At 38.1% G+C, this 18,265-nt stretch overlaps 1 protein-coding gene and 1 long non-coding RNA gene across 2 annotated transcripts in view; one reads left to right on the top strand and one right to left on the bottom strand.

The window, feature by feature from the left end:
- Positions 1–17,268, bottom strand: part of LOC103093745 (uncharacterized) — a 99,168-nt gene extending 81,900 nt beyond the window's left edge. The window contains exons 1-2 of the long non-coding RNA XR_001624921.2: positions 16,824–17,268; positions 8,431–8,595 (exon numbers count right to left, since the gene is read on the bottom strand). This is a non-coding gene — a long non-coding RNA (uncharacterized LOC103093745). The remainder of the gene's footprint in view (positions 1–8,430; positions 8,596–16,823) is intronic.
- Positions 17,269–17,348: 80 nt separating this feature from the next.
- The window catches only part of RSBN1L (round spermatid basic protein 1 like), a 111,685-nt gene continuing 110,768 nt past the window's right edge, over positions 17,349–18,265 (top strand). Inside the window, exon 1 of the mRNA XM_001370926.4 lies at positions 17,349–18,134. Within this exon, the coding sequence (XP_001370963.1) occupies positions 17,519–18,134 (616 nt within the window). The 5' untranslated portion in view covers positions 17,349–17,518. The remainder of the gene's footprint in view (positions 18,135–18,265) is intronic.

Genomic DNA, 18,265 nt, shown 5'->3' with positions numbered 1-18,265 from the left:
TATTTATATAATTTGATCTAATTGTAGCCCTTAGAGAGTTTGAATACAAAAAAACAACATTTTTCTCCTTTTCCCTCTTTTTCTTATTTACCTTCTCATGTTTCTCTTGATCTTTGTGTTTGGATGTCAAACTTTCCACTTAGTTCTGGTCTTTTATTTACAAATACTTGGAAATCTTCTATTTTGTTGAATGCCCATACTTTCCCCTGGAAGTATATAGTCAGTTTTGATGGATAAGTGATTCTTGGTTGAAGGCCCAGTTCTCTTGCCTTTCTGAATATCATGTTCCAAGTTTTGTGGTCCTTTAGTGTGGAAGCTGCCAGGTCTTGTGTGATGCTGATTGGTGCTCCTTGGTATCTGAATCGTCTCTTTTTTGGCTTCTTGTAGAATTTTCTCCTTAGCTTGAAAGCTCTGGAATTTGGCAATTACATTCCTGGGAGTTGTCTTTTGGGGATTTAGTGTAGAAGTATTTTATGAACTCTTTCAATGTCTATTTTGCCCCCTTGTTCAAGAACATCAGGGCAGTTTTCTTGGATGATTTCTTGTAGTATGATGTCAAGATTTCTGTTTATTTCTGGGTTTTCAGGTAGACCAGTGATTCTCAAATTTTCTCCTTCCTCTGTTTTCCTGATCTGTCATCTTGTCAGTGAGATATTTTAAGTTTTCTTCTATTTTGTCAGTCTTTTGACTTTGCTCTATTAATTCTTGTTGTTTTGCAAGATCATTGGTTTCCAGTTGCTCAATTTTGGTCCTTAAGGCCTGGTTTCCCGCTTTAACCTTTTGATTTTCTGCTATAATTTTTTTGTTTTCTGCTATAATTTTTTGGTTTTCTTTTTGAACCATTTCCTACTTATCTTGCCAGAAGGCTTCCATCTTTTTGATAAGCTCCAATTTAAATCCTTCTAGAGCTTGTGGACAGTTTCCATTTTTTTTTTACAATGTTTTATCTTTGTTTGAATTTCCTCCTGTATTTCTTCTGTAGCCTAGGTTTTTCCTCCGTAAAATTTGAGGGTCACTGTCTTTTTTTTTGCTTTTCTTGGAGGGAGTTTGGGGCTCCTATGAGCAATTAGCCATCCCTGTTGGGGCTTTACCTTCCCTTTTTAGTCAGAAATTTGAGTGAGCTGAGCAGGTTCTCTGTGTATGGAGTTAAGGAGCAAGAATTATGCCCAAGGCAAGGTCTTGAATCCCCATAGTTGTTCGCAGCTCTTCGCTACCTTCCCAGGGGCTCCCATGGTCTGCGCTTCCCCACCCGCAGGGGTTTCCAGTGTAGCTGCTCTCAGGGTTAGGTCTTTGGTGGTCTTAGTCAGCTTCCGAGGACCTAGAGGTGCCCTTTGCTCACTCTAGAGGTGCCCCTTGTTCACTTGCTGATTCTGGCGGACACTGGCTTTGAGCACCCAAGGTCTGAGCTCCCCCGCCTGCCTGAGTTTCCGGTGTATCTGCTCTCCAGGGTAGGTCTTTAGTTGTCTTAGCTCCCAGGGACCTAGGGGTGCCCCTTGCTCACTATAGAGGTACCCGTCGCTCACTGGCTGATTCTGGTATGCGCTGGCTCTGACTCGCTCCATAGGCCGGGTGAGGGAGGGTAGATAGGATTGTGTTTGGGTGGGAGCTTTTTCACCCTCATATAGTGTCGAAATGCCCAAATCCCACATACCTTCAATGCTGTGCCCTCCTGTAGGGTTCCTCCGTTCTTATGAAAATGGTTTTTATGATCTTTTGAGGTAGTCTATATCGGTGGATGCTGGGGAGAGGAAGTGTCCTGCGTCTAGACTGCTGCCATGCTTACCCGGAAGTCCCAATTCTGCCACTCTTAATTAATACCCAAGTGTAAAGGTACAACCCTCGAAAGTTAACCTATCTACTAGTAAATATGAAGCAATATTTAAAAAATTATTTATATCATTAGTGAAAATTAATGTATGTGCATATTTTTGCACATGTTCAATATGGTAATTTGTTTCCCCTGATTTTGCATATTTATTACAAGGATTTTGTTCCCCTACAGCACTCCCTCCAGTAACCCTAGGAGGAAGGTAGGTGGTCAGGAGAGAAAAAATGCTTTGATTTAAAAAAAAATTAAAAACGAAAATGGAAATGAATGCATGGAGAATGTAGAAAAAGGAGTAAATCTCAAATGCATATCACCATATGTATACCTTATTATACTATATAGGTGTGGTTGAGGGAAAGGAAAGGTGTGACTTGAAGACAAAAAAGACTTTATACTAAAAGTTGTCAAACAGGTTCTTAGAGTTTATAAAAGTTCAAGGGTGGCAGAAGAGGTGTGGTTCAATGAACAAAGCACTAAAACAGCAAAGAATTAGAGGAAAATGGCAGGCATATAAAGATATAAATACCAGTATATAAATACCAGGAGAACTTATTTCTAGAAAATTACCCAAAGCCAACTTTGGTTTTAATCCCTGTGCAAATTTTTTAGCTTTGGTTCAGTTGCCAAAATTTGTGGCCTTTTGGTTAGGAAGAAAGAAAACCAAAGATAAATGATGGCTAGTCTAGGGAAGGGCAAGACAAGAATAGGACAAGACCAGTTAGACTTCTAGAACTCAGAGATTTTAGGTATTCAAATTTAAAACCCCTCATTTTGAATGTGAGGAAGTGAAAAGGGCTTTAATTTATCTTCATAATCCTTTTGCCATTACTGGTAAGCAATGAAAAGCACAGGCTGTATGGTCAATGAGTCTTCAGTATTATCTTTATAAAGAACTGACAACACTTATTCTTGTACTCAGAAGTTGGTTTTTTTTTTATTTTATAAAACCCTTACCTTCCATCTTGGAGTCAATACTGTGTATTGGCTCCAAGGCAGAAGAGTGGTAAGGGCTAGGTAATGGGGGTTAAGTGACTTGCCCAGGGTCACACAGCTGGGAAGTGTCGGAGGCCAGATTTGAACCTAGGACCTCCCGTCTCTAGGCCTGTCTCTCAATCCACTGAGCTACCCAGCTGCCCCCCGGAAGTTGTTTTTTAACAAACAACATAAGTAGAATATTAAAGTTAAAGGTTTGACATAAGTTATAAGGAAATAATCTTAAATGATCAGCATATCAAATAATTTTAAAGAGCTTTACTATTATTACGATTACATTTCCAAGGTGGTTTAAAAAAAAGTCATCATCTATATCTAATACTGCAGTATAATTCTAAAGACCTAGATCTAGACCAAAAGTTTTAATACTAGACCTGAAGACTTTTCTGTCATCAGTTTTAGGAACCCCAGGCTCATTATAAATATTGTGTCCCAAAAGCTTTAGAATAGTTTGAAGATCTTAATAGTTTAAAACTGGGCCTAGACTGTGGTGGAATAATGGCCAGCCTGTCTTTAATATCTGAAGAAAATGTAGTTTACACAAGCCACAATGCATTATTATTAGTATTTCTCCACTTGATGACGCATTATTCCTTGTTGTGTAGCTATGTTTACTGCCTGTAGTATCATTTCTTTACTACCAGTCCATCTGACTTGTTGCTTTGCTTTTCAAATTCATATCCTCATATTTTAATTGCTTCATATCAGCATCATCTGCTTTTGATTAAAGAAAATTCCCTCCCCTTCCCAAATTTGCCTTTCTTTGAATAGAAATGGCTTGTCTTGCCTTGATTTTCTTAAATATTATATTCAAATTTGGTAAACAATGCTTTCAGATAGGCATTATAAAATTAATATAGTAAACCAAAAATCTTTTTTTAAATCTATTTATGAACATGTTAAAAATACTAGTTAAGGGGGCAGCTGGGTAGCTCAGTGGATTGAGAGACAGGCCTAGAGACGGGAGGTCCTAGGTTCCAATCTGGCCTCAGACACTTCCTAGCTGTGTGACCCTGGGCAAGTCACTTGACCCCCATTGCCTAGCCCTTACCACTCTTCTGCCTTGGAGCCAAAACACAGTATTGACTCCAAGATGGAAGGTAAGGGTTTTATAAAAAAAAAAATACTAGTTAAACCACCTGCCTCCTTTCAGCTTTTGTAAAGCTGAATATTTAATTGTGAGAAACATATCAAGAGGAAAGGTAATCTGAAGATAATAATTTTAACTATATAAAACTAAAAATAATGAAAATGTTTATGTAACACCTTTGACTAGAATCTATTTTCAGATTTTCCTTTTAAAATTTATATTACACAGTCATCGCTTCTAAGGTCTCTTCTAGCTCTAATATTCTAACTTTTGAAAAAAAAGTCTTAAGGAAAACATAATCAGATTTCTTTTGTTTACCATGTTGAGAGACAATACCTGCCCTCAAGGAATTTATCTAGTATCAAAGACAGTTGTATACACATATAACACAACTCTGCTCTCAACTCATGCCTCCGGAAGATATCTGAATGTGTTCCTCCTAGATGGAGGATTTTAAATGGAAACAGTTCTTGGTAATGTTATATTTAGGATTTCTTGTCAATTATGGGTTATATTAGATAGCCTCAGGGGACTTTTTCCAACTTTGATATTCAATTATTCCAGGAAGCAGCATAAGTTTCCTTGGCTTTTTCCTCTTAGTTTTTAAGTCTTATGTTCCAATTATCTATAGTTAAAGCTGGACTCCAAAGAGTCTTAATGTCCTAATCCCTATTAAAAAAAGGTAGTTGGGAGGGGTTGGGAAAAAAGCCAGAAAAGGATATTGTAATGAAAACAATCTAATTATGTTTATTGTTTGAAGTATTCAATTTGGGGTAAATTTGAATTCTGTCTTTTCCAGCAGTAATAATGAATCAAAAATGCAATTAGCATTTTTATAGCAAAATGTAGGAACTATACTAAGCACTTCACAAATATCTCATTTGATCCTGATTTTACAGTTGAGGAAACTGAAGGAAAAGGAAAGTAAGTGAAGGTCACAGAGCTAGAAAAAGTCTCAGGCTTAATACATGAAAATAGTTATTAAATGAAAATCATACTAGAACCAACTCTAGCTGAAGAGGTCCCTCTGTGACCCTAGGAAAGTCATTCAACTTATCTGGGCCTCAATTTCCTAATTTATAAAATAAGGAAGTTAGTGACAATTTGATCCTGTGATTCCAAGACAAATAAAAGAGGGCATGACACTGAACTATTTTTAACTTAAAGAGAAAGGTAGCATGAAAATCCTTTATGACTGGAAGAAGCTGATGAGGGTGGGAGAGAGGAAAATGGATGCCAACAGAGGTGGAGCAGCTTTCCACAAGAGGAAAAAGAAACAGATACTGGGACAGGGAACTAGAGATTTAAACATTGATAGTCTTTTTTCTCCTCAAGTAGTTTATTTTATTACTTTGTATGTTCTTAGGTAAACAGAATGGAAAAGGAAAGGCTTTTAGCAAGGACACACATGAAAATACTTTAGTCCTCAGCAACCCCAAACTCAGAATTAAGCAAAAACTAAGAAGGATTTCCAACAAAGGGTATTAGTAGCCTAGGCTATGTCTCCTAAGGAACAAGTACAGTGATAAATGGAAAAAAAACCAAAAACCAAAAAACAAACCCCAAACTAGGAATGATATTTTCTACAAATCTAGGGACAAAATAACCTAAATAAAATAATAAGATAATAAATAAATAAAATAATCTTGGATTTATTTGATTTTAAGTTTGCTATGAAAGCTTCAGTATTTGTTTGATTTTGCCTTACTAGAGTTGCTTTGGTTTTAAATTGTCTTTTTAATACTAAAAGTGGCAAAATTACCAATTACACATTTGTAAGATCTTAAGGAGGGAACAACAATGCAGATTTCAGTTGAGATGCCTTACATGGCCATGGAACAGTACTATCCCCTAGTGGCAGTATATCTATTGAAGGGCCAGCTACTTTTAGAAATTACACTCAAGGGAAAGTATCATCTGTATTTACTATGTACTGGAAGATTAATAAAATACAATTATAGTTGTGTACTTTAAGATGAATAGACTACAAATGGTATAGTAGCATAATAATGAAAAATTAAGATCAAGCTCAAATTCTAAAGGGTATTAATTTCTCTCACATGATCAGTTTTTTTCTCTTCAAGACATTCCCCCTTGGTCATAAAAAGATGCCTCACCATTCAGGAAAGACTTAAGGGACATGTAATACCCACTGACTTTTATCAACTTTCAATCATCTTTTACCTCTGAGGTTAAGAAAAGGATGGTGTAAAGTTGGGGGAGTCAATGGGGCCTGAGAATGACAGTGAATGTCTACACTAGAGGCAGTTGTTAGTTTCCTATGACTGGATGTAACAATGAAGTTGTCTTTTGCAAATATGTAATGGTGCATGTTTGAGGGATAGTGTGCTAGTGTGGAAAATGTGTAAAATAACTAAATCTATATGCTATCACCTGGGACCTCCACTTCTGCTTTCTGATTTCTCCCAGCCAAGGCCAGAGATTATTTCTTAATTCTTTCTTCTTGATCAACAGAATGAACTTTTAGGATAATTTACTTGGGGGGAAGTTTGATTCTTCTTATGAGAGTAAGGAATATGCCCCTTGATGCCTCCTACTTGATAGGTGTTTTAGTGATTGAGGATGAACTGGTTGATTCTAATGCCAGGGGGATGGACTGTTTGAGAACAATCTTTCTATAAGAGTCTTCATCTTAAGACTCAGCCCATTTGCTATTCAATAGAGCTAACATGTACTGAGACATTAATGTCTGCCTTTGAGCAAAGAAAATGGGAGTCACATTCTCTCTACCATGTGACATCAGTGGAAAAAGGGACCATGTGGCCAAGTGGTACAGAGATGGCAGCTTCTTGGCTCAATAGATTAGTTAGAGTCCGGGAAATATTGGGATACTGAAAAGTGGCTGCCCCCAATCCTAGAGTCGGGAACTAGGGCTGTGATAGTGAACCTATGGCACATGTGCCAAAAATGGCAAAAGAGTTCCCCTTCCCCCATGGGAAGCAAGCCCATGGGCATGCTTGCCGTCACCTGTCAGAGAGTTTGTTACTACTAGAAAGCCAGGGGGATTCGGGACAGAACTATTTCCCTCCCCCTTTCCATGTACCTAAGGACTTTCCTCACTTCCCCCGCCCCTCTGCCCAGGAACCAAAGGGAGTTTTTCTTCCCTCCCCAGTCTGGGATAAGGAGGGGCAGAAGGGGAGGGGTGTGGTGAGGGTGGGGCCCAGCACTCCATCTCTAAAAGGTTCACCATCACTGAGCTCTCATACATGCTCTCAATCCTATAAGGGGGAAACACATGGCCTGAATGGTGGGAGTTCCTGAACCTCATTTTCGAAAGGACTGCTGAAGAATTTTCCTTATAGTGTTGAGATTTTGGTAACCACTAAGTTCAAGAGTTTCCAGAATACAGCCTTCTGTTAGAGAGGTGGTAGGTTTTAAATAGGCTTTGATCCTAGATTCTAGCCTCATTGGAAAGAAGAGCATTGCCCACATAGACTTGGAAAATGGGAGAAGTTAAAGCCAAGATCCAGAGGTAGCCAGTGGGGTATTCAGATGGTAAAGCAGTATAATGACATGGAGAGACAATTGGCCTTAGAATTAGGAAGGCCTGCGCTCAAAGCCTGTTTCTGATCTATACAAGCTCTGTGACCCTCGACTAAGCAACTCTCAGACTAAACTGAAAAACAATTTCCAGTTTGCAGTAGTAGAAGGCTCCTCTCTGGGAATTACAAACAGCAATGAAATCACACCTATTTCTTTTCCCCACCTACTCTCCCAAGCCAAATGCCATATAGCCTAATTTATGGTGGGAGAGTATTATCTGTCTGGCATCACCAAGTGGATTTTTTTTCAAGTTTTATCTATAAGTTTGTAATCAGTATCAAAAGTTTGAATGCCTGAATGGATTAGTGAACTGGAAGTGGCACTCACTGGAATGGTGGGTTGTTATCTGTCTAGAACCAGGTTCCCTTCTAAGAATTTCAAGTCCCTTCTGAGGAGTGAAATTGATTCTAAGGGAATATATAGTCCTGGAAATTTTGACCTCACTGAAGTAGGGGTGAGGGTAAGAAGAGGCCTAGCCAGTAACCTCGTTTATTTCTCTTTCTAGGGGTGTCTAAACCACAAGGTGGTGCTACGAGTCTGGAGGATTCTCCCAGCCTTGGGTGTATAGCTTTCCAGTGACACATACTGAAATAATCTAGGTAGGAGATGGTTTGAAGGTATTTTAACAGTGAGAAGAAAGAAAACTGGACAGACAGAAGAGATGTTGAAGTAATGTCAAAAGGACTAGACAGTTTAATCTGAGGGAGAAGGAAAAGTTTGCTGTATAGAAAATTCTGTTGATTAGCCTAATGTTAATTATTTCTGGCAAATGTTTAATCCGAGGTCATCTATCCAGGATATTTCTAGATATCTTACCCTTATTATCAATTGGTGTGAGCTCAGCAACTGCAAGTGATTTGAATGTAAGTCTGAAATAAATGTAATTGGATGATAAATCCACTCTAAAATAACATAAAATGCATTCCAAAGCAAAGAAACATAATTTTAGGATTACCTACTGTTTTGGACTATCTGGACCACAATCCCTCTTTAGTAGATGCATTCTTCATGAGTTACAATTCTGAATCACTGCCTGATATTTGAGAAGAGGGATGGACATTGATTGGCAGAATTCTAGATGTGAATTGTATGCTTGTTTCTTCTTTCTCAGTGTCTTCATCTGTAAAATGGGAATAATAACATTCACCTACTTCATAAGATAGTTTTGAAGATCAAATGACACAAAATATGTAAAGTGCTTTATAAACCTTAAAGTGATATATAATTCTATTTAGATCATCAAACAATTACCAACTACTCAAGAGGTTTCTTTTGAGATCTAGCAGGGTTCTGGACAAAGCTCTGAATAACTTTTACTCTGCAGCCTTGGTCAAGTTATTTAATCTCTTTTTCTCAGTTTTCCCATCTACAAAATGGGAATGAAAATATCTTTGCTACCAAATTCAGAGTTTGTATGTGGGTAAACTGAGATATATACCAGAAAGTATTTTTATAAATATGAAACACTACCACAAGATACTATCTTGAGGCAGCTTGGTGGCTTATGAATTGGGGGCCAGGCCTAGAGCTTGATCTTAACCAAAAGGCCAAGAAGCTATTGTGGTAGAATTTGAACTCAGGTCTTCATGTTTCCAAGCCTATGACACTATCCATGGAACCACCAAAATTTCTGACTCCTCTCCACTTTTCTTGACGTTATCTTTTTTGGTTATTGTTTAGATAAATTAGGCTGATTTAGCCTCTAAAATAATTCTTACAGTCATCAGTAGCAGTGGTCAGAAATATAGAAATCTTGCATTCCTTTCTAATGGATAGAAAGAAAAAAACATTTTTAGAACTTCTGGGTCCCTCTTGTGAAAGTAAAGTGGGAGTGGCCTCTCTTACTTGAATTCTAGAAACAGAATGGGCTACAAGGAGGAAACATCAGAAACCATTCAAAGATGATTCTAATTTACTAGTTTTTAGCACTTTTTCTACTTTTTTTTTTAAAGCCCTTACCATAGAACCAATACCAAGTTTTGTTCCCAAGGCAAAAGTACAATAAGAGATAGGCAATGGGAGTTAAGTGACTTGCCCAGGTCACACAGCTAGTTAGTATATGAGGCCAGATTTGAATCTAGGACTTACCATCTCGAGGCCTGGCTCTCTATCCACTGAGCCACCTAGCTGCCCCCTATCCTTTATTTCTTGGCTCTAAAATGTTACATTTAAATAGTTGCCTCACCTATGTTACTTTTTTATCTTTCTACCTTGCTATATAACCATGACCAGAAGCATCATCAACAAGAAATTGTGCTAACTGGTGAGGATATAAAGTAAGAAATTCTCCCTCAAGGAGCTGACATTCTAATGGAGATGATATGCAAACAGGTATGTACAGAGAAATACAAATGGGAGGTAATGTCAGAAGAAAGGCACTACTAGTATAGTGATAAGGAAAACCTTCCTGCAGAAGATGGAATTTGAGCTGAGTCTCAAAGTAAGCCAGGACCATCTTAACTTCCTCTCTTAACAAAAATATAGCAAGTAAGGGGAGGTCATAGGTTTAGACCTGGAAAGTACCATAGAGGTCATCAAATCCAACTTTCTCATTTTGCAGACAAGGAAACTGAGGCTCAGAGGCTTGCCTAAGATTGCACAGCTGAGAAGTATCTGAGGTAAGATAGGAGTGAACCAGCAGCCTATCCACTCTATTACATTGTGATGAGGCCATGTAAGTTACTATAAGGTGAGGCGTTAACATCACCTAAAATTTTTCATTGAAACTGAAATTTGAAAAAAATTTAGTCATGTACAGAAACCTTTACAAATTCTCTTAGATACTTCCTTTTCTATTCTCCCCTCCTTTTACTTCCTTTATCCTAATTTCATTTAATTTCCACCTCTCCCCATAACTAAAAAAGAATGATTTAAAAAACAACTAGGGAATAAGGGAGGGATAATTCTATAAGAAAAAAATGTATTTTACTAGTACCTTCCTCATTATTCAAAACAAATATTGCCCTTAAGTTTGACAGCAATCATATTGATTATTTGCTTTGTTGATTACCTATTCTTTTAGAATTTACTCCAGCTTAATTATTTATCCTATTGATTTCTTAGCTGTCTATTTTTTTAGTATTTTTCAAGAAAATTCTTTGAAATCCAATTATTTAAAAACCTTCTTTGCTTTAGCAAAGTTTGAAAGAGGACATCTGTCCAGACATGTCTCAGAGACATGGAGAAAATAACTCATATCTATATTAACATTTTAAAGTGTAAAGTGCTTTCTTCTTAAAAACTCTTGAAGTAGGTCATCACAATGGTCTACCTGTGATGATTGTTTTCTTTGTAGTGTATGCCTATGTTCTTTTTTGCCTTATAAAGAATTGTTTTACAAGAATTAATTTAGGTAAGGGAATCTCATACCTAACAGGGGACATTAAGTTGAGAAAACAGTCTAGAATATTACAGATGCTTAAAGTTGATAACATTTTATTTTAAGGCCTAATCTTAAAATAGGGTCCATGTTAGTAGAGTTGTGAAGGATGGATTCCTTCATACCAAAGCTATTGCCTTTTAACCTTGTCCATGGTCCTGCTATTTCAGCTTCTTTTTTCCCCCACCAGTAAGCAGCAGAATTACAGAATTAAATAATTACTCCATCCTTCTAAAACACTTTCCCAAAAGGCATATGGAAGAAAAAATGTATGTCATATCTAAGATGTCCCCAAATACTTAAGAGTTAGAAGAGACTTTAGAGCCAGCTAGTCCAACACTAATATTTCACAGATAAGAAAAAGAAAGCAAGTCACTTAACCTCTTGAACTTTCTACTTCCTTCCAGGTTCAACTCAAGTGCTTCCTGCTCCATAAAGTTTTCTCAATTTCCCCAATTAGAAGTGATCATTCCTTTCTCAGATTGTTCTTATAGGAAAGAGGTATTCTGATAGAGTGGGAAAAGCTTTGTGTTTGGATTTGGAGGAACTATGCTCAAATTCCAACTCTTTCGTTTCTTCACTGTGTAACTTTGGGGAAGTCACTTCCATGGGCCTTTTTTCCACATCTTCAAAATGAGAATCCCTAAGGCTCCTTACAGCTCTAAGTAAAGAACCTTATATCATGGTTATTTGTATATCACCTCATATATACTTCACATCATCCTTTCTCCAATTTGTTTATCATCTTGAGGTTGATATAATTTCATTAAAAAAAGAAACAAATACTAACATAGTGCCTTGACCATAGTTGGCACTTAAGAAATGTCTGTTGAGGGACAACTACATGGCTCAGAGCTAGGTCTAGAGATGAGAGGTCCTAGGTTCAAATTTGACTTCAAACATTTCCTAGCTGTAGAAGTCACCTGACCCCCATTGCCTAGCCCTTACTGCTCTTCCTTCTTGGAATTACACAGTATTGATTCTAAGATGGAAGGTAAGGGTTTAAAAAATATATATCTGTTGAACAGTAAGCAATATGGAATTAAATTTTGCATGATAATACTTGTATAGTCCAGATCAAACTGTTTATTTCTGGGAAGGCAGAGGGAAGGGAGGGAGACAAATGGGATCTTGTAACTCCACAAGACTTATGTGGAAAATTGTTATTATTATATGTAATTGGTAAAATAAAATATCTTTTTAAAAAGGTGTGTTGCAAACTGATGAGGAGTAAAATAAGCAGAACCAGGAGGATATTATACAACTGACTTTACTAGTATCAGTGCAATGATCCAGGACAATCCTGAGGGACTTATGAGAAAGAATGCTATCCACATCTAGAGAAAGAACTGTGGGAGTAGAGATGCAGAAGAAAACACATGATTTTTCACTTGTTTATATGGAGATATGATTTGGGGTTTTGGTTTTAAAAGACATTACTCTCTTATAAAAATGAATAATATGGAAATAGGTATTGAGTGATAATACATATACAATCCAGTGGAATTGCTTGTCAACTCCAAGAGTGGGGAGGGAAAGAACATGAATTATGTAACCATGGAAAAATATTTTAAAAATAAAATTATATTTTAAAAAGGTGTGTTGAATTGGACTGAATTAGTCATTAAGTTGAAAGAACTGGTATCTTGAATCGAAGAGCACATATATGGATTCATATAGCTGCATTTTCTTGCTATATATACATATTTTTATGAGTCACAATTCCTTATTTTGACAACTACATAGCTATTTCACTTGCTTCTAGCTAAAATAATTGGATTAGCAATCTCATGTAGTAACTCAGGTATTCAACTATGTTCTTCACCTAATAAGCATAGGAGCAATACTTGTGATTTCATTAGTAAAGGATATGTCCTAGGTAAGTAAACTCCTTCTTCCATGAAAATTGGCACCTTCTCTGCAAAATCTATTCTTGAGTTTGGACTAACTTAAAGAATTTTTAAAAATTATAATAAATATTGAAGTCTTTCCCCCTTCATAACAGAATCAGAGTTGTAAGATATCCTAAAAATCTTTTCATTCAAATGATACTTGAAATATGTATTTCTTTTCCAGCATCTCCAACAAATGATTGATCATTCAGTGACAAAGAATTCATGAGCTTTTTTAGTGTAGTCAATTCTGGTTTTTTGACAATTCTATTAGGAAGCTTTTTTTTATATTGAGATTCTTTGTAACTTCTATTTGGTAGTCCTAGTTCTGTCCTCTTGGGCCAAACAGAATAAATCAAATCCACTTTCCACATGACAACTCTTCACATATTTGAGGATATTAATAATCATGCTTCCCCACACGCATCATATCCTCTCTTTTCTAGTGAAGTGTTCCCAGATCTTTAGTCAATTTTCACATAGCATGATTTTCATGTTTCTTCACCATCCTGTCTTCTTAGAATACTCCAATTTGTTAATGTCTTTCCTACAATGTATAGTCCAGGGCTCAACATAATACTCCATAGGTAGTAGAATTAAGGCAAAAGATAAGGGCACTTTCACTTCCCTTAAAGTGCCCAAGGAAAAAAATAGTGGCTTTCTATATTACAGTGCAGTCAGTTTCCTATGTCTTTTTCATAGAAACGGATAGGGAAAATATTGCTAGACATCTTGTACTAGCTTGATATTAAAAAAATTTAAATATATTTTGTTTTTATGTCATTTATATTTCCCCACATCCCAGAATCATTCCTTGTAACAAAGAATAAAAATGAGAAAAAATATTCAGCAAAATTAACCAATATATCCGCCAAATCATTGTTTGTAGTAGTTCTGCACCTCCCCCCATATCTATATGAAATTGATCTTTTGAACCCAAATGTGAACCCAAATTGACATTTGTCTTTATTAACTTCATTTTGGCCCAAAAGCTTACCTGCTTATGGTTCCAAATTTTGTCATGTATATATGAGAATCAGTCATTAGAGGAGATGAACATTTTAGGGAGAAATGGCTTACGGAAAAGAATTGTACTTTTTTTACCACCCTGAAAACAGAAAACCTAAGTTGAAGGTGTTTATTCTTAAAGTCGGTAGATGGTTTGAAGTGGAGGTGAAGAATCAGAGAAAGAAGAACTTTGGGAGTAGATGGGAAATGCCTTCTCCAGTGTGTCTGGAATGAGGCAGAAGCTCAGAGAGCCAAAGTAGATAGAAATAAGAAAAGTCTTGGCCAGGACCCTTGGAGGGTCAAATCTGGAGATAATGCCAACAGGTTTTGGGAACGCCTAGAAATAGCCAATTGTAAATATCTTTTGGATGGAAATGGAAATATATTTCTCCAGCACAGATTTTCTGTCATCCAGTCTTGACATTTTTGATTTGAGAGATAGGGACTTGCCGCTGGGTACTACATAATCATAGGTAAGATGGATCTTTGGTTAATATTAGTGAGGATTATAAATTTACACTTTTTAAACTTAGTTTTTTGGAATGTTGTTGGAATGATATTCTCTGGTTTTCTAGTAAAAATTTATTTTAAAATATTTCAGCATTGTCTTAATAGAACCAAGGTAAAAAGGGGGTTTTATATAGGATAGTTATGAAACTCGGGAAAACCTTTAGAACAACTTTGAAACACTTATAATATTTGGTGCATGCAACAGACATTACTTTATAGAGGATGCAGAAGTAAAACAAGGTATCATATAATACTTAGAAGATTAAGGGCAAAATTTACCCAGTACAATATTAAGGTATGTGGAAGATACATTGAGAGAATTTCAGTTAGTCTACAGTTTTAAAACTTCAGGCTTTCCTTAATTGGAAAGATTTGAAACAAAACTAATCAATGTTTGCAGTTGGATAAAGGTTTCAGAATTATTTTTAAATCCTTCTTAAATTGCTTACAAAAGTGTATTTTCAGCTTGTTAAATAACTGTCAGCAAGATAAAAATCAGCTTTATAACTTCATTTTAAGAAGTCATATTGACATTGCTTTGAACTACCCTAGTTGACAAATGCTAACTCTAATTAAAAAGTATTTTCAATTAATTTAGAAAATGTGTAAAGCTGTCCTAAATGTGAGCTGTACAATCTCTCATATTTTTCAATATTTCTGTTAGCTTACATTTATATATTAGATTGATATTTTGTAATGTAGTTTCCTCATAATTAAAGTATTACCCACTGTGCCTCAAGACATAGTGGATAAATGGACCAGGAATCTGAAAGATACGAGTTTAAATCTAGTTTCAAACACTGGCTGTGACCCTGAGCACTTAACTTGTGTCTGCCTCAGTTTCTGATCTGTAAAATGGGGATAACAACAGAGCCTACCATCTGGGGTTGTTAGGATTAAATGAGATATTTGTAAAGTGCTCTACAAACCTTAAAGAGTTATATAAATAATAGCTATAACTATAGCTAATATTTAATAATTCTTTTATAAAATTTATGTACAGCTTTTACATGTGTTTATTCATTTGATCATCAAGACAAACCCAGGAGGTAGGTCCTAATGAGATCCTCATTTTACAGATGAAACTGAGGCAAAGAAAGGTAAGATGACTTGCCCAGTTCACATATATGGGAATTTGAACTCCACTCTTATTTAATCCAAGGCCTTCATTCTATCTACTACACCACCTAGCTGCCTCAATTCATCCCATCAGTCAACATTTATTATGTGCTTATAAATATATGAGGAACTATGTTAAATGATGGTGATATAAAAAAAGGGAAATTACCTTTGTGAGGTAGGAAGTATAAGTAATATCTCTTTTTACAGGTAAAGAAACTGTAGCTTAGAGAGGTCAAATAACTTACCCATATTATGACTCACAGGTTTTTATTTCAAGTTCAGACTTTCCAAACCATGTAGGGTCATATGATTTAGAACCAGAAAATTATTTATTGCAACCTCCTCATTTTACAGATGAGAAAAGAGATACTGAGAAGTAATAAGCCCTAGGTCACAGTGGTGGTAAAGCAGCAGAAACAGAATATGAACTCAGTTCAATTGACTCCAAATCAATTGCTTAAGCTCATTCATGGAGAGTCCTAAATTTTTAAAAGACATTTTAACTGTAAAATGAAAACCTTAAGAGGCAGTTGGGATTGAGCTAGGCCTAAAGAAGAGAGGTCCTAGGTTCAAATTTGGCCTCAAGCACTTCCTAGCTGTTGCCTAGCCCTTACCACTCTTCTACCTTAGAACCAATACATAGTATTGATTCTAAGGAAGAAGGTAAGGGTTAAAAAAAGAAAAAAGAAAGAAAACCTTAAAATCCCCACTTCTTGAAGTGAGAGAAATGAGGAGGCAGTAATACTTTCCACTTAGACAAATGTTGATTTCAAGGGCCCTGAGAAACTTACATGTTCATAGAATTTAAACATATGGAGTACTTTCAGTGCTAGATAAATATTTATTTACTCATTTCTTATTTTGACTAATACAAGTTTACAATCTATCTACTTGACATTTTCCCTACTTATATCTTAAGCCAGTTCTAAAGGCTAACATTAAAAATCATTTTCTATTTATTAGTCATCTCTTGACTAATATAACTTTGTAATCTATTCCACAGATTCCCCACTTCTAATATCTTAAGTCAATTTCAAAAGTTATTTTTGGCATTACCAATTATTACAAACTACTTTAACTTTCTCAAGTCCTTTTCTCTTTAAATATATACAAGCTCCACAAAAACAGCCAGGGTACTTAAGAAAGCACTAAAAAAAATGCAGTAATTTTAGAACAGTTTTGCCCAAAACTATTAGATTTTTCATATAACGGCTTTTTTTTTTTCAATGCCAACCACTTTCCTGTTGGACTCTACTCAATTAGGTATTTGGAATTTTTTTTTTTTAATCTACAGAGATGATTCATGAAGAAAAAAAAAACAAACTTTTTAATTGGAAATAATTTTGTTGAAAAATAACATTTGTAAGAGAAAATTTCTTTTAAAAAACCAGTACCCAGTCCTGAGAGAGTGGGTGCTAGTTGGCCAGACTTACTGACCCCAGATTTCGAGAGCGCTCTGGAAGAGCAGGAAAATGTCGAAAGCCAGGTAGTGACGACGACGACGCTAACAACAGCAGAATGTGGTCAGAAACACGGACTCTAGGTTTCTTCCTCCATCCCTGCTAGGAACCTAAACCGGAAAAAAAAAAAAAGACTTACTCTCCGCCTGTAGCTTCCCTCCTCTGAATCTCCCTGAAATTAACTCGTCAGAAATCAGTGAGCCAGGAAGGGGCCCAGTAGAACAGGAAGAGAAAGTAATGAAGCGTAAAAGAAAGGACGGGAAGGAAAAAAATAGTACAGACAGAGAGGTGCGAGAGCCGAGGAGAGGCAGATTTGGACATCTCGGGCGGAGCCTCACGCTCCGCTGTCACCCCAGCGAGGCCGAGGAGGCGCGGAGCCAGGGGCGGTTGGCAGGTCCACCCTGCCCCCTTCCCGTCTAGCGCCGCGTGCCGCCGAACCCCACTCAACTTCTCCCCTCGCTTCTCAGTCCCACCCCCTTATTTCCCTGTCCGTGAGTATGATTGGCGAAAGGAGGGGTCCCTCAGCGCCGTTCGTCCTATGGAGAACGCCACCGAGCTGCCCCTCCTTCGCTCCGCCCCTTCCCCGTCTTCCCCTCCCCTCCCGATGATGGCCCGCCCCTCTTGCCCCTTCGCTTGGGAGCGGACGGAGAGTAAATACAACAGGAGCGCAAAATGGCGGAGTCGCTGAGCCCCGTCCACGGCGCTGCCGCCGCCCCAGAGAAAGAATCATTCTGCAAGCCACCGCCGCCTCCCTCTCCTCGGGATCCGTCGTGCTCTCTGTCAGCCAAAAAGGTTCGGACCGAGGAGAAGAAGCCCTCGAGGAGAGTGAACGGGGAAGGGGGCGGCGGCGGCGGCGGGAATAGCAGGCAGCAGCCGCCTCCGCCTCAGAGCTATGGCAGCCCCGCGTTGTGGAGCTTCGCGGCCGTGGCCGCCGCCGCCACCCCTCCTGGCGGCTTCTCTTTTCCCGCGGGCGCTGTTACTACTTCCTCCTCCTCCTCCTCCTCTTCTTCATCCTCCTCTTCCTCCTCCTCCTCCTCCTCCTCTTCCTCGTCCTCCTCTTCCTCTTCTTCGCTCTCTCCCCAACCTCTGCCCCGCAAACTGCTCGTCTCCCCGACGCTGCTTCACGCACAGACCCACCACCATCTTCTGCTCCCTTCTCCTGCTGCCGCTAACACCAAGCCTCGGAGACCCAAGGAGAAGCAGGAGAAGAGGAGGCACCTCGCCGGCGCAGCGGGCGAGGCCGGCGGAGCCCGAGAGGAAAACGGGGAGGTGAAACTCCTGCAGAGAGGTGGGTGCTCTCCCCGGGCCCGCGGGGTGGCGGGCGCGGAGGGCAGTGCTGGGGAGCGGCCCGTGCGGGCCTGGAAGGGGCAGTACTCGGTACTCTACAGCACCAGCCTCCCTCCTTTGCCTTCTCGTGGT

Source organism: Monodelphis domestica, chromosome 5, assembly GCF_027887165.1.
Source record: "Monodelphis domestica isolate mMonDom1 chromosome 5, mMonDom1.pri, whole genome shotgun sequence".
Classification (NCBI taxonomy): domain Eukaryota; kingdom Metazoa; phylum Chordata; class Mammalia; order Didelphimorphia; family Didelphidae; genus Monodelphis; species Monodelphis domestica.
This window is presented reverse-complemented; position numbering and strand designations above follow the sequence as displayed.